This window comes from Trichomycterus rosablanca, chromosome 6, assembly GCF_030014385.1.
Source record: "Trichomycterus rosablanca isolate fTriRos1 chromosome 6, fTriRos1.hap1, whole genome shotgun sequence".
Lineage (NCBI taxonomy): Eukaryota > Metazoa > Chordata > Actinopteri > Siluriformes > Trichomycteridae > Trichomycterus > Trichomycterus rosablanca.
The window spans coordinates 3,150,461-3,166,995 of NC_085993.1; the positions used below are offsets into that span (position 1 = coordinate 3,150,461).

The 16,535-nt window shown below is 42.5% G+C and overlaps 3 protein-coding genes across 4 annotated transcripts in view; 2 read left to right on the forward strand and 1 right to left on the reverse strand.

The window, feature by feature from the left end:
* usp13 (ubiquitin specific peptidase 13) overlaps positions 1-3,257 on the forward strand; it is a 51,581-nt gene extending 48,324 nt beyond the window's left edge. For both annotated transcript variants that reach the window (XM_062997265.1, XM_062997267.1), the window contains exon 22: positions 3,163-3,257. The gene's annotated coding sequence lies outside the window, so the exon portion shown is untranslated. The remainder of the gene's footprint in view (positions 1-3,162) is intronic.
* Positions 1-16,535, forward strand: part of LOC134316703 (zinc finger protein ZFP2-like) — a 445,247-nt gene that overhangs the window by 67,524 nt on the left and 361,188 nt on the right. The window lies entirely within an intron of this gene.
* Positions 8,312-16,535, reverse strand: part of pex5la (peroxisomal biogenesis factor 5-like a) — a 61,606-nt gene continuing 53,382 nt past the window's right edge. Inside the window, exons 13-15 of the mRNA XM_062997268.1 lie at positions 16,355-16,520; positions 10,196-10,353; positions 8,312-8,816 (exon numbers count right to left, since the gene is read on the reverse strand). Of these exons, the coding sequence (XP_062853338.1) occupies positions 8,615-8,816; positions 10,196-10,353; positions 16,355-16,520 (526 nt within the window). The 3' untranslated portion in view covers positions 8,312-8,614. The remainder of the gene's footprint in view (positions 8,817-10,195; positions 10,354-16,354; positions 16,521-16,535) is intronic.

A 16,535-nucleotide genomic window follows, 5' to 3' on the forward strand; every position in this document is an offset into this window, starting at 1 on the left:
CTTGGACACGTCGGGTTCCCCAGCAGCAGATTAGATTTAGCAGACTAAGTTGGGAGACAAAAGGGGGTAAAATAAATAACTGAATAAAATAAGTGCGGAAACTTTAGAAGAACCCTCATATATATACACTGATCAGCCATAACATTAAAACCACCTCCATGTTTCTACACTCACTGTCCATTTGATCAGCTCCACTTACCATATAGAAGCACTTTGTAGTTCTACAATTACTGACTGTAGTCCATCTGTTTCTCTACATGCTTTGTTAGCCCCCTTTCATGCTGTTCTTCAATGGTCAGGACCCCCACAGGACCACCACAGAGCAGGTATTATTTAGGTGGTGGATCATTCTCAGCACTGCAGTGACACTGACATGGTGGTGGTGTGTTAGTGTGTGTTGTGCTGGTATGAGTGAATCAGACACAGCAGCGCTACTGGAGTTTTTAAATACCGTGTCCATTCACTGTCCACTGTATTAGACACTCCTACCTAGTTGTTCCACCTTGTAGATGTAAAGTCAGAGACGATCATGGTCATCTTCTAAACCTTCATCAGTGGTCACAGGACGCTGCCCACGGGGCGCTGTTGGCTGGATGTTTTTGGTTGGTGGACTATTCTCAGTCCAGCAGTGACAGTGAGGTGTTTAAAAACTCCAGCAGCGCTGCTGTGTCCGATCCACTCATACCAGCACAACACACACTAACACACCACCACCATGTCAGTGCCACTGCAGTGCTGAGAATCATCCACCACCTAAATAATACCTGCTCTGTGGTGGTCCTGTGGTGGTCCTGACCATTGAAGGACAGCATGAAAGGGGGCTAAAACAGTATGTAGAGACACAGATGGACTACAGTCAGTAATTGTAGAACTACAAAATGCTTCTATATGGTATATAGTTCTATTTAGATGTTTTCTATCTAAACAGAACTATATACCTACGTTGTGCATTGTATACATGTAACCTTAAACTTAACCTCTTACCTTTATCAGTGTAATTAAGGGAAAACGTACCAGTGCTTTAATCTCAAACCTCAAGAGGCTCTAATAGCATCTACAGGTCTCATTATCATCTCGTTTCATACATATTCACTCTTATAAATAACACATTAACCGACTCTTTGTATTCGATAACTAAGCAATATGTGGTGAGAAGTAAATCTGAGCTTCTAACATCATATGCAGCGTCTGACGTCCTCGTGTGACGCCGGTGTTGAATGTACTTACTACGGTGCTCAGAAAAACCAAATCTCTGCATCTCGGATTTCTTATGCACAGTGCCTAACCTCCGTCGTGCAGCTTAATGTTCGTTCTCTATCCTTTATGTTCTGTTCAATCTTTATTTCTTTTATGTTATTTAAAGGGAAATGGTCACTGAGTGAAATTATTATTATCATTGTGATGAACTGTCCATGCCCTGTTGTCCGGCCTCCACTCCATTTTTTATGGCAAATTGGGGGATTTTAACAGTGACTCTTCTTTTCTTCCTGATTGAAGTTGGTTCGTCAGACGGTTACAAGAATCATGCCGTCAAATTCGCCATATTAATACGGGCACAAAGACGTCATCAGTTACAGTCAGTCAAAATCAATAACAAGGAATCAGCTACCGATAAAAGATCATAAAGTTTAATGACTTATCTATGATACTGTCGTCTCACAGCAAGAAGGTCCTGGGTTCGATCCCCAGGTGGAGCGGTCCGGATCCTTTCTGTGTGGAGTTTGAATGTTCTCCCCGTGTCTGTGTGGGTTTCCTCCCACGGTCCAAAGACGTGCAAGTGAGGTGAACTGGAGATAACCAGTATTAGTACTGGACACTGATGTAACCAGTAACTACCTGTCCTGTAACCACAGTGTGTAAAACATGACTTTAAAATCCTAATAAATAGTAAAGGGGCGCCCAGGTGGCGCAGCGGGATATTCCACTAGCACACCAGCACCAAGATTCTAAACTCCTCTGTATGAAACTCGGCGTGGATAAAACAGTGGTAAAACAGACAATGAGTAAATAAATGAATGTGAACCTTTGATGTGAGCTCTAACTACACTAGATTGGAGTTTTGGAGTGAGCTGACCTCCCGTCTGATACTGATGTAATTGGTCACTCAGTGGTTAAATCCATTCTTAAAAATGATTTATTTATTTATTAAGATTTTAACGTCATGTTACATTACACAAGATTCATCAGTTCACGTTTAATATCAAACACACTCATGGACAATTTTGTATCTCCAATTCACCTCACTTGCTTGTCGTCTTTGGACTGTGGGAGGAAACCCACACAGACACGGGGAGAACATGCAAACTCCACACAGAAAGAACTCGTACCGCCCCACCTGGGGATCGAACCCAGGACCTTCTTGCTGTGAGGCGACAGTGCTACCCACCGAGCCACCGTACCACCCCATTTTTACAAAACATACAGGCGCCCAGGTGGTGCAGCGAGATATTCTGCTAGCACACCAGCACCGCGATTCTGAACTCCTCAGTTTGTTGTCACCGGTCGGCTGGGCGCCATCTGGCGGGCATAATTGGCAGTGCCTGAAGCAGATACTAATTGGCTACCGTATCTGCAGGGTGGGGGCCGGACTATATGTGGGTACGCTGTGGAAGGACCCTGATCGGCGGAAGAGACGCCTGTGCAGAATGCAGGGGCGAGAAGAGGAGGGCTGTGCACGTGTCGGAAGAGGCGTGAACAGCGACGTGCTCTCCTCGGATGCAATCTGGTATCTCTCAGCAGCGGAAGACAAAATTGAGTCGCTAAATCGGGAGGAAAATGAGGAGAAAATGGATATAAAAAAAAACATACATAAAATGTGACCATGGCCCTTTAAACAGGTATCTGAGTAGCTCAGCGTGTGCTGTACCAGACATTTGTGTGTTTTTCTGTTCGTTTATGTCTGTAGTGTGAAGGCTGATGCGTTTGATGCCTCTTATACGACCCGCCTTCGTATTATCAGCTCGTGCACTACAGTCGACAGTCCTGATTTAACCACGTGATGTTTTGAAATGTATAGAACTTTTGATTTCTTCTCTTCATGTTTTTCATTGAACTGAATTTAAGGTGGTGAATGTTTTTATTTCTCTTTTTTTTTTCAAACGAGTGTGGGACTCTCTGGTTATGCAAATTTACTATTTTTTAAATGTTTTTTTTCCTGTTCAGATATCACACACGACGTGACATGGAGGGCGAATTCTGTTCTGTTCAATAACGCTGTTGACTGGATTACTCAATAAACCATGTGATTGTAAATGGTCTATTTTTTTCTCTTTTTTTTGCAATTTTCTCACTAATTTAGTCATATCCAATTACCATGATTGCATTACGCTTCCTCTGTACTGATACAACCCTCCACTGCTTACTGAGGAGCTTCGTAATTGACACACGCCCCCTCCGATGTGTGTGCATCTTTTCACCTGCACGAGGCGAGTTCATATGAGCATCAGCCTTGTGCACGGAGAGCCACACCCTGATCAGCATTGTTCCCCAACTCAATCAGCCAGTAGAGGTCGTAATCGCATCACCTTATCCCACCCTGTGAACAACAGCCAATCGTTGTTCATGTAGCCTCCCAGCCCAGCTGGATGGCAGAGCCTTTGTAGAAACGATGTGTTCGAAGTCTCAGCTCTGGTGTGCTAGCGTGTTTTACTGCTGTGCCATCGACTCTGCTACCGGCCTCTTGCAGGGCGCCCTCTTGCAGGCATAATTGGCCACTAGTCTGCTGGGTGGGAAAAGACCAGACTAACGGGTGGGGTCGTCAGCGCCGTGTAAGGACCTTGGATTCCCAGGGCACCTGAACAGAAAGTGCAGAGATCGGGGCGTGGCTCTCTGTATGTGAAGCCTGCGCAGGACTGCGCACACATCGGAGAGAGTGTGTGTCAGGCGATTATACACCCTCCTTGGACACATCGGGGTCCCCAGAAGCAGATTGGCTACACTAAATTGGTAGAAAAAAAATTGGGGTTAAATGAATAAATAAATATGCAATGGCCAGTTGTTGTTCATATGGCTGCCCAGCCCAGCCGGATGGCAGAGCCTTTGTAGAAACGATGTGATTGAAATCTCAGCTCTGGAGAGCTAGCGTGTTTTACCGCTGGACTATTTTTGTTCTTTGGAAAGACATTTTGGAGCATGAGTGTTGGGACAGCCCTGGTCTACCTAGTGCAGCTCCGTTAGGACAAAAGTGGAATAACCGACCAGCTTTAATGCATAACCATTCTGCTAAGAGATCAAAGCAGCATCCAGATATCATCTGGAGTCATTTCCCACATAGCTGATACATAATTAATACAAATAAGTTGTGATTATTCAGCAGGACAAGCACACAACACAGCAAATACACACTTTCTGTTTTAAATGCCGTTTTATTTTAAATGATCGCTTGTATATATTATATATGGATATTTCATCTAAGTTTAAATATTGCGCCAGACTTAATGAAGCCTGTGGCGTATACGAAGAGCGTTTAGCTTCAGTAAAGTGATCCGCAGAACCGATTTACAACAAATCACCAGTGAGTGAGAGCACTTTGGTTTCAGCTGTTCTGTTTCGCGTCCACTGTAGGCTTCAGTAAATCTGGTCCTGTGTAAGAATAATATTAATATAATAATAAATATATGTATCTAGATTACCTGTTGCATTGCAAAACTTGCTACTAATACATATTATCTCTTAAGATAAATGGAATATATAATTTTAATATTTTAAAAATGCTAAAAAATTAGGTAACACTGTACTTGAACCCGCCGTCATAACAGTGACAGAATGTCATGAAACAAAGTCTGATGTCATAACAGTTGATTCCTGGTATTATTAAGTCTATAGAAAATAATCATTTATTATTGTCTGTTTTATCTCCACGTTATCCTGGTCAGGGTTGCGGTGGGACTGACTCACTGAGCAAAAGGCAAAAGGCAGGACAGGTTGCCGGACAGGTTGCCAGTCCATCACAAAGCACACATTCACACTTAGGGCAATTTTAGTAGCTCCAGTTGGTCTTTCTTTGGTCTTTGGACTTGTGGGAAGAAACCAAAGACCCAGGGAGAACACAGAAAGACCCTGGCCATCCAGATTTGAAATCAAACCCAGACCCTTCTTGATGTGAGGTGACGGCGCTACCCACTGCACCACAGTGCCACCCATTATAACATATAACATGGATTGCCAGTCCATCACAAAGCACCCATTCACACACATTTTAGTAGCTCCAATTGGTCTGACTTTGGTCTTTGGACTTGTGAGAGGAAGCCAGTGACCCAGGGAGAACATGCAAACCACACAGAGAAGGACCCTAGACCCTTCTTTGATGTCAGGTGACGCTATAATACCCACACATATTATAGGCACTATTGTAGGCAGTTGTAGCCTAGCGGTTAAGGTACTGTACTAGTAATCAGAAGATCACTGGTTTAAACCCCATCACTGCCAGGTTGCTGCTGTTGGGCCCTTGAGCAAGGCCCTTAACCCTCAATTGCTCAGTACCAGTACTGTAAGTCGCATCATTATTCATTTATTTATTTACTGACTGTTTTACCTCCATGTTATCCTGGTCAGGGTTGTGGTGTGGCTGTCCCCGGACAGGTTGCCAGTCCACCACAAAGCACACATTCACACTTTTGGCAATTTTAGTAGCTCCAATTGTTCTGACTGCATGTCTTTGGACTTGTGAGAGGAAACCAGGGACCCAGGGAGAACATGTAAACTTTACACAGAAAGGACCCTGGACCCTTCTTTGATGTCAGGTGACGGCACTACCTACTTACTGGTACTGGTACTGGTACTGGTGACATGACTCTTGCTGTTGAGCGCTCATGACAGCATGTGATGAGCTGTAGTGGTTAAGGTACCTGACTAGTAATCAAAAGGTCACTGGTTCAAGCCACTGCAAGGCCCTTAACCCTCAATTGACTGTATACTGTCACAGTAAATGTGACATTCGGCATGATGGATTCATGACATTTTGATGTCAGCGCTAAGACAGAGGGTTCAAGTTGAGTGCAAACCGTGTTAGAAATATACAGCATATCATAGAAATAAAGGGTCGAGTCGAAAGGCATGACACTCTCATGCATATAAATAAAGCTACAGCATTCAAAAATAAGTGCATTCAGCATGCTGCCCTCCCGAACCCGGGGGGCGTCTATGATACAGGCTCGTCTAGATCATCTCACCTGAGATTGTACAGTTCTAAAAAACAGGAAAGGTTTTTCATTCACTGGGTTCTACCCACATAGCCGGTATATTTACATTATTAGAATTTACAGTAGGAAGCATTCGGCTAGAAAGAACAGACCTGCACCGGCCTGGCCTGGATATACAGCTCAGAATTGACAATAAATAAATAACATGTAAAAAAATGATTAAATAACGATGTAAATAACAATAGAACTGAATGAAACACCAGAATTTAACGATTAAGAGGTATGTCCCAATACTTTTGTCCTTAAAGTGTATTTCAAATTCTACAAACAATTCGTCAAGCATCAGTAAAACGGAAATGTAAACACATGCCACGTATTGCCTTGTAATTATAAATTTAAATTCTATAAAATTCTATGAAATCCTCATAATTTGGTCAAAAATGTGCATGCAGCACACAAGTATAACCTTAAATGTGCATTAAGAAACACTTACACCGACCAGTCATAACATTATGACCACTGACAGGTGAAGTGAATAACACTGATTATCTCTTCATCACGGCACCTGTTAGTGGGGGGATATATTAGTGGGGGGGATATATTAGGCAGCAGATGAACATTTTATCCTCAAAGTTGATGTTAGAAGCAGGAAAAATGGGCGAGCGTGAGGATCTGAGCGATTGACGAGGGCCAAATTGTAATGGCTAGACGACTGGGTCAGAGCATCTCCAAACCTGCAGCTCTTGTGGGGTGTTTAAGCTGCTGTTGGTCTTTCAATTGTTCTAATTGTGTCCAGTCAAAATCATGTCACTTTAAATAAAAAGTGTTTGCTAAGTGCTGATAATGTTATTAAATATTTTGGGTGTCTGTTAAAAGTACCAAAATGCCCCTATAATTTAATCATTTACGTTTTTTATGTTTAGATTATATTCATATTTAGCATGAAATTCCTTATTAATAAAATTAGATTAAGCTTTGTTATTTAACATGTTGATAACTGTCACCTTAGGAACGTCAGGTGGATTTTTGCCAGGTGGAGTGTGCACTTTAGTTAGTAAAAAGATGATTTAGGATGGACCTTGTCTCAATATTTAGAGAAATTGTTTGAATGTTTAGACACTGTGGAAGATATTTTAGTTCAGTTTATATGTTTATATATATAAAAACAAAGTGTTTTTGCCTTTTTAATAGATCAAGTGGTCTGAATACCTGTGGAACACACGTCAGCCATAAGTCTCTGTGTTAGGCGCCCAGGTGGCGCAGCGGGATATTCCGCTAGCACACCAGCACCGAGATTCTGAACTCCTCGGTTCGAAACTCAGCATTGCCACCGGTCGGCTGGGTGACATCTAGTGGGCATGACTGGCAGTGCCTGCAGCAGACACGTTTCTGCTAGGGCGGGAGACCGGACTATATGGGTGGGGTCTTCAAATGCTGTGCAAGGCAAGGCAAGGCAAGGCAGAAAGTTTCCGCTAAGGGCTGCACGCGGGTCGGAGGAGTCGTGAGCAGCAATATACACACCTCGACTGCAATCAGGGATCCACCAGCAGCGGAAGACAAACTGACTACGCTAAACTTAGGATACACATCTGTAATAAAAAAAATCCTAAATGCTCAAATTCAAGTACACTAAACAGGATTCTGGACCTTTACTGACTACCGGATGATTTGTCTAGTACAAATAAATGAATTTAAAAAATGGAAAATACTCTTGGTTGTGTTATTAATTCATCAATTTAGTATTTGTCTATTGTTATTATAATTTAAACCACATTTGATGAGGATTACGCAGGTTCACGAGCCTTTTCATGCAACTGAATTTAATATGAACCATAAAAATGTCCAATAATTGTCTGGCCACACTCGTCCAATCACAGGCATGGAAAGATGTCTTTGGTTAGTGCATAATAACTAAAGATAAACAATAAAAGTCAAACAGAAAGCTCTGATTATAGTTCATGGGTAACTTGATGAGGAATACGCTACGTTAGGAGGTAAAAATGTTCATTCTTATATCACATGCGATCATTCTGTCTAACATAACTGTATAAATAATCTAACATGCAAAAGCTTTACAATCTGGTCTGCAAGCAAAGGTCTGGCATAGCATTTCAAATCAAAAGCTTAAATATAGGTTTAGTTTTACTTACTCTCAAACTATTGCTTTGTTCTATAAAAAAAAATCAGTTTTGCATTTGTCTCATCTCAGCTCATATACGTGAGATAAGCAACAATAGTTCCTAGAGCAGAATCCGGTTCTGCCAGATGTAGTTCTACAGTCTTCTCCAGCGCTTGTGCTCTTCAGGGAAATCTAACATCGCAGTGGTGCGAGTCCATTTAAAACGGTCCCTCGTTTAGCACTCGACGTTCTTAGGAATGTAAAAGTGCTCTGCAAAAGAAGGAAGATTAAAAAACAGTCTGTAAATGATATCGAATCCATCAGTTGGAGAACTTTGGGTTTCTGGCTTGTTCAATCACATGTCCAGGTTGAAAGCTCTCATGAGTAAGTCCAAGTCCCCGATGTTGGCTGCCTGAAAGAGCTCCGGCTGGTCCATCAAGGAGAGAGCGACTTTTAATGCCGCCCAGATGTTACCGGACATGACCTGGTGCGAGAGCTGCCGGCTTCTGCTCTTCCTCTGCAGGCTCAGCGCTGTCAGGAAGTTGCTGGCTGCTTCTCTGTGAAGACAAATAAATGATGGGAATAAAGATTTATTAAGCTTTTTTATTGATTTATTTATGAAACACAGTTAATTTATCCAAAGGGACCAAATTTAACCCAAGCTATTGAGGGTCCGACAGTGGGAACCAGACAGTGGTGGGGCTTGAACCAGCAACCTTCCCGATTACTGGTCCTGTACCATAACAACTAAGCTCCCACTGATTACTGCAAATGTACACAGAGTGTCTTGACATTTTCTCCATTTTTCTCCTGATGTAGCAGATTAAATTTGTCGTCTGCTGTTGGGGATCCCTGATTGCAGTCGCCTCCTCCGACCTGTGCGCAGTCCCTAGCGGAGCCCTTCTTTTCACCCATGCATTCTGCACAGGTGCCTCTATCTGATAATCAGGGTTCCTGCACAGCGTTTGAAGACCCCACCCACTTAATCCGGTCAATTTGTCCTAGCAGACACAGAGGGCAGTAAGTGTCTGCCGCAGGCACTGCCAATTATGCCCGCTAGATGGCGCTCATCTGACAGGTGGCAACGCCGAGTTTCGAACCGAAGAGTTTAGAATCTATGCGCTGGTATAAATAAAAAATCACGAATTGCATGTAATATGTAAGTTTTAACGTTTTAATATTTATTTATTTTCCTGAAGCACACAAGACAAAACTACAGTGTGAAATAAACATTATGCCATAATGTAGTAATGAAATACTGCAGCGGGTATATTTGTAAAGTAAAACTGAACTCAGGTCCTGCTAATACAAGCTAATATGTTAATACTCTTATAGCAAGTGGAACAGTGGTGCAGTCGCCTGCATATTCTGAGCATCTTTAAAAAAAATGTGGGCACTCAGGTAGCATTTAAAACTTCTAATCTGAGCTCTGTTACCAGCAGGCTGGGTACCTATACAGACAATGATTGACTTGACTGTCGGGTGGGAATGCCAGAGAATTCATGAGTTTACTCATAACTAGGGATGTCACAATACTGGGTTCATGATATGATTTTTTCCCGATTTTTTAAAACTGAAATTGAAGACAAATTCTGACAAAGTTTCCTTTTATTATTTCTCTTAAAAAATAAAAATAAAATACAGTATTTGTGATGATCTTTTATTGATCTAAATAATGAATGCTCTTTTATTTCTGAGGTAGGTACAAACTATGCAAAACAATTTTGAATGAAGCCCAATTTGGCTGAAAACCCCCGAATCTGGCAACCAGGCGTATAGTGCCAGTGACGTAAACCAGGCGAGGTGTATAGCGCCAGCGCCCTTTGCTGTTTAAAGTGAATATTGATAAATGTTATATCATATCAGTTATATGACCAATGATATATGAATGATGTATGTAAGAATGGTAATTATGAGACAAACATAGTTTATGGACCTGTGAGCTCCAAGGTTGATGCAGCTGATGCCCAGGTTGTAGCGAGATCGGATGAAGCCAGGCTGGAGCTCCAGGGCTCGGGTGTACGCTTCCACCGCCTCCTCACTGCGGTCGCCGTTAGCCAGCGTCGCCCCCAAACGATTCCACAGCAAGTAGTCCTGTCAGCGCACAAGCACAGAGCTCGGTTATTTATTTACATTACACGTCTGCAGGGTACTTAAGGTCCTCGTCTGTGCAGTAAACACTGTCCACCAAGAAACCAAAGAAGTCAAAAACCACGTTTGTGTACCTGGATTATTGAGCATCATAATTCTGTGTTATTATTGTTGCATGTTAATTTTATTTACAAATGTCAAAGTCAAAAGTCAAAGTGAACTTTACTGTCATTCAGACTATACAGCTAGGAGTGCACAGCTGAACGAGATTAGCTCCAGTGTGCAAAATATGAAAAAAAGATCATATACAAGACAAAATATACATTAAGTTTTAAAAAATATATATATGTTAAGTAAAAAATATTGCACAGACATTGTAGACAGTGTACACGTTAAGTAAAGTAAAATATATATATTAGGGCTGTTGAAGTTAACGCGATAATAACGCATTAACGTGATCTCAATTTAACGCGATTTAAAAAAATAGTGCCGTTAACGCAAATTCTATTCGGCCCTGCGAGTCATCCGTAGTTCATGTTGAGACTTGACCGTGCACGGCATCTCTCATTAAGACGGCGTTTCTCAAAGTGTGGGGCGCAGAGGCATGACGGGGGGACCAACGTTTTAACGTCGGACTTGCCACCGTTTGTTTCATTTGCGGTTTGTTAACATAATGTAACCGAGCGTCGTAGTGATGCACTCGCTTAATAAAGAAATAAATACACGCTATATTCACAAGTTGTCGGGAGCAAAACACTTTTATTACTTTTTCTGTTACGGTACCGAATAGCGGACAGCTAGAGTCATCGCGTTAGCCAAGCACGTTATTACATGAACTATGGAAGCCCCAAAGGGTCAAAACACACTCACTTCGTGTCCACGTCCATCAAACCATTGTCACGATACAACCACAGAAAAGTCTGTTACAATAACTACGCCTTATCCCACCTAAAGCACCGCTGATCTACAATGTTTGCTGATGGAGAAACTTTAACCTACAATCTGACATATATACGAAGTCAAGGGTCTCTGCTGGATAGTATTCTCGAGAGTAACTCTCTTACAGTTTTCTCTTGTCCCAGCAGTTTTTAACATAAGTACATTTAGCATCAAATGTGTTCACCATTTTAATGGTAACATTTCACTTAAAAATCCTTGTTTTCTATAACATTTACACAGATTTTTTTTTATGCGATTAATCGCGATTAACTATATGAAATTCTGAGATTAATCGCGATTAAATTTTTTAATCGTTTGACAGCCCTAATATATACAGTATATATATATATATATATATATATATATATATATATATATATATATATATATATATATATATATATACACATTAAGTAAAAAAACATAATTAGCAGTGGTGAGGTAATTGTTATTGCACAGTGTTACTGTAAACATGCTCCCAGTGAAGTAATAAATAAAATAAAATGTCTGGTGTTAAATACTTGAGTTATTGCACAGAATAAAAGAGTAGCAGCATGATGAAGATATTGGCTCTTAATAACTAAATGTGTTTAGACAGTCTGTAAGTGTGAGCAGGTATGTTGTGTGTGCTGTTATAGGGAGTTGAGTAGTCTGGTGGCTTGTGGAAAGAAGCTCTTCCTGAGTCTGGCGGTCCTGTATCGCATGCTACGGTAGCGTTTGCCAGAAGGCAAAAGGCTAAACAGTCCATAGGCCGGGTGTGTGGGGTCACCAACTATCTTGGTGGGTCTTAGTGATGACCACATTGTACATTGTACGTTGACCTCTAGTTAACAGTAATTCCTGCATTTTACCCCCTTTTTCTCCTAATTTTTTAGCAATGGGGTCCAAGAAGGGTGTGTCTTGACTGACACACACTCTCTTAGATGTGTGTGTGCAGTCCTACCCTACCCGGACCTTGGTGGATTTGCACATAAGGTGGGCTTCGTGTATGGAGCTCTGCGCTCGTCCAGTTTCTGTTTGGGCACCATGGGCAACCAAGGTCCTCGCACAGCATTAAAAACCCTGCCCTTTAGTCCAGTCTTTTTCCACCCAGCAGACTGGATGCCAGTTGTGCCTGCTAGAGGGCGCCCAGCTGACTGGTAGCAGAGCCGAGATTCGAACCCGGTAGCTCAGAATCTCGGCGCTAGTGAGCTAGCGGATTATCTCCCTGCACCACCTGAACGGCCATAGTCGACTATTTTAGACCATTTCACCAGATCTATTAAACAGAAAACGATAAGCAGGAGGTTCTTGTGTGATCTGTGTGATGAGCTACAGGTTTAAAAAAATCATACGCTAGCCGCTCAGGTGGCGCAGCGGTAAAATACGCTAGCACACCAGAGTTGGGTTTTCGAATACATCATATCGAAGCTCAACTCTGCCACCTGGCTGGGCTGGGCAGCTGCATGAACAATGATTGGCTGTTGTTCATAGGGTTAGGGGCAAGCCGGATCATGGGTCCTCATAACTGGTGCAATTATGACAGAGCTGAGGAATAATGCTGATCAGGGTGTGGCTCTCCGTACACAATGCTGATCGGTATATATGAACTCAACTCATGCAGGTGAAAAATGCAGTCTGTACTGAGCACGTGTCGGAGGGGGCGTGTGTCATTTGAGAAGCGTCCTCAGTCAGCGGTGGAGGGTTGAATCAGTGGAGGATGCAGTCAGGGTAATTGGACACGACTAGATTAGGGGACACAATTGGGGGAAAAAGGTTGGAAAAATTGAAAATTCCAAAAAACATTAAGCAAAGTAAGCACAGCTTGTGGTGGCTTGTACAGATTTGTATGCCCGTCGTCACCCTCGAACCTCCAGCCCGGAGAGTAATTTAATGTCGTCTCTGAAGTGTGACTTTCATTACATTATCATTTTTGTGAGTCTAGGCCATTTATCAGGGGGACAAACGGCCTTCTGATTTATTGTCGTCCCTCTGCAATGTCACGTACTGATCTCCTGGATTTATGATACCCTACCATGGCATTAATATCATCTTTAAGCTATATCTTTGATTATATATCTTTTAAACTACAGTCTAAGTACACTTCAGTCTGGAACAGGTGGCGCAGCGGTAAAGTACACTAGCACACCAGAGTTGGGGTTTCGAATACATCGTATCGAATCTCGGCTCTGCCTTCCGACTGGGCTGGGAGGCTGCATGAACAACGATTGGCTGTTGTTCAGGGTTAGAGGGTAGACAGTCGGATCGAAGGTCCTCATAACTGGTGCAACTGCGGCCCCTGCTGGCTGACTGATGGCGCCTGCACAGGGCTGAGGAATAATGCTGATGGGGGTGTGGCCCTCTGTACACAGTGCCCGTCGGTGTATGAACTCGACTTGTGCAGGTGAAAAATGCAGTCTGTACTGACTGTACATGTCAGTTGAGAGGCGTCCTCAGTCAGCGGTGAAGGGTTGAATCAGTATAGAGGACGCCCCATCACCACCAGACTGCCCCTATCGGGCCCTTGAACCAGGCTCCTAACTGCTTGGATTGTATTCGGTCACAAATGTAAGTCGCTTTGAATAAATGTCTGATAAACGTTTTCTCTGACTGTGGTTAAATTCAGTAGTTAGGAGGGGTGTCCACATACTTTTGAAATGAAAAAACAGCCTCCCCTGTGTTAGATTTTATATTGTGTATAATATAAAACGTCATTATCGGATGGTTTAAATGATCTGCTGAAGCTGTACGCTGATACGTTTGTATCTGGGCTGCTGGTGGCTCATGGGACGCTGGGTCTCAGATACTGGTGCAGACATTATGCTCAGACATTATGTTTTATTGTATCTGGGCTCTGAGCGCCCAGCGGGCAGGAAGGCATTACCATATCAAATAAAGGAGCAGGATTTTCGATTGTGTGTAAATGTGGACTGTGCGGGGTTGGGGAGGGAGACGAGGGGTTGTGGGGGGCTGAATAGAGCAGACAAGGTGACCCAAGGGCTTCACATTAATCTCTCAGTACAGTATGAAGCTTCTCCTCAATGTCATTTATTTACAGGGTGAAGAAAAGTAAGTGCCCCCCTTTTGCCTCCGTCACTGCATGCTTGACATGATGTTAGACTGTGGTCCCCTTCCGTCCCGGAAGTAAAAACTCGTTTTATAAAACAAGTTCATTTATTTTTTTAACACCCATATCACTATTACCTGAACTGGTTGCGCCACCTACAGCAGTATCTGTAGCAAAAATGCTTTTTATAAACACCACTCGGAGATTTAAGTGTTTAAGGTGTGTTACAACCATGAAAACTAAGAAGCTGCTCACAAAAGCTGAGAGAGGAGATCAGTTTATTGCACCAACAGGGCTTTGGGGATAAGATCCAAGATTGTACGATCTTGAACAATCCTTGAGACACCATTGGGATTATTGTAAACCTGTCTGGCTGTGGGAGAAAGTCCAAAATTCCTCATCCTCATCAGGACTTCAAAGAACTACTGGACGACCTGATAAAGACTGGGACAAAAGTGTCAATGGCAACTGTAAGAAGATCACCTAAAAACCAATGACTTCATGGCTGGACTCCACGATGCGTACCACTCTTGACCAATAAACACAGGATAAAAACGCCCTGAATACACCAGAAGGAATCTGGACAGGCCTGCAGAGTTCTGGGACACAATGCTATAGAGCAGGGGTGTCAAAATCATTTTCGCTGAGGGCTACATCAGCATTATGGTGGCCCTCAAAGGGCCGATTGTAACATATCCTACTGTGATTGCAGTCGGCCTTTTAGGTGTTGGACAGTTTGTTGTTTTTCTTGGAGGCTAAATTCTGTGTTTGGTGCCAAAATGTCAAATTTAAACTGTATATTTATAACGTATATCTACATTTATATTGTTCTCCTTTACCACAGACACGGCCTCGTAACACAAGAGACGTACCGGTTTATTTTTTTGTTTTCACTTTCATATCTTTCATTTCATTCTCTTCATTCTGCTTCAGTTTTCTCTTCTTGTACATTTTGGGATTATTTGTAAATATTTCTCAACATCATCTAGTGGCGGGATCACTTTGCAGGTCACAAAAACGGCATGCATTGTGGGAGATGCAGTTTATGTAGGATTTTACAGTGTATGTTAAGACGATCGTTCTGCCCTCGCTAAGAGCTTTTCCCCCTTCCTCAGCTAGACAGACAGACAGACAGACAGCTCCCTCCAAGATACAGTTAGGTCGGTTTTATTTGCTTCCCAGCTGTGTGATACACTGTGTGCATAAGAATGGAGTAAAACTACAAAATACAAACAATAAATACAATAAAATACTTAATGCAGTACACGCACATAGCTGTAGTTAACTCGCTAACCATTTACAAACACCTGAGAATATAAACGTCTATGACTTACAGACGATGCTTCTGTATTAGATTGCAAGAGAATTAACGTCTGTTTATTATTGTTTACGCTACTGACTTTACCCGCATTCTATTGCCGCTAAATATAAAAGCGACATGGCTTCTTAGCAAAGGTCAAAGTTAGCTGCCATGTCAACAGTTGGCGCTTAAATGCGCAGGTGTCCCATTAAATTATAGGTGCGTTTCTGTAACTACTCAAACCGTCACAACAATCATACGTCTTTTAAGCTCTTGCGGGCCACATAAAATGGTGCAAGAAAGTCGAGGCTTATGACCAGAAGAGAATTGAGCCTTGGTGATAATTGGACTTTTCAGCAAGAAAAAGTTCCCAATCACACCTTCCACTTAACCAAAGCCTGGTTTAGGAATCAGTCCTGGAATATCCTGGATTTAAATCACTTAGGAAATCTTTGATGGGATTTAAAATAAGTTGCACCATGAAAACCATCAAACCTCAACAATCTGAGAACTAAAATTCCACAAGAGACGTTTCAGAGGCCAAAATTGCTTATTGCTTAAGTACTGAGGCAAGTGGTTGTTTAAAAGATCAATATACTTGATAGACGGAGCTTTGCCGGCACCATAGGTACCCAGGTTCTGCTGTGCCACTCATATCTTCACCACTTTTGTAAACGTACGCGATTGATAATAACACGTGAAGAACATCTGGACGTTACCTCTGGCCGGACTGACAGTGCAGCGTTGAAGGCGTCCACGGCCTTGCTGAACTCGGAGCTGAGGTTGTAGAGAACTCCCAGGCCCGTCTGCAGGTCCGGGTCTATCGTGTCTGGGTTTAGCTGAACAGCTTCCAGGAAAAGCTCCTTCACCTCGGGCAGGAAGGGACTGAACGGTAGAGAG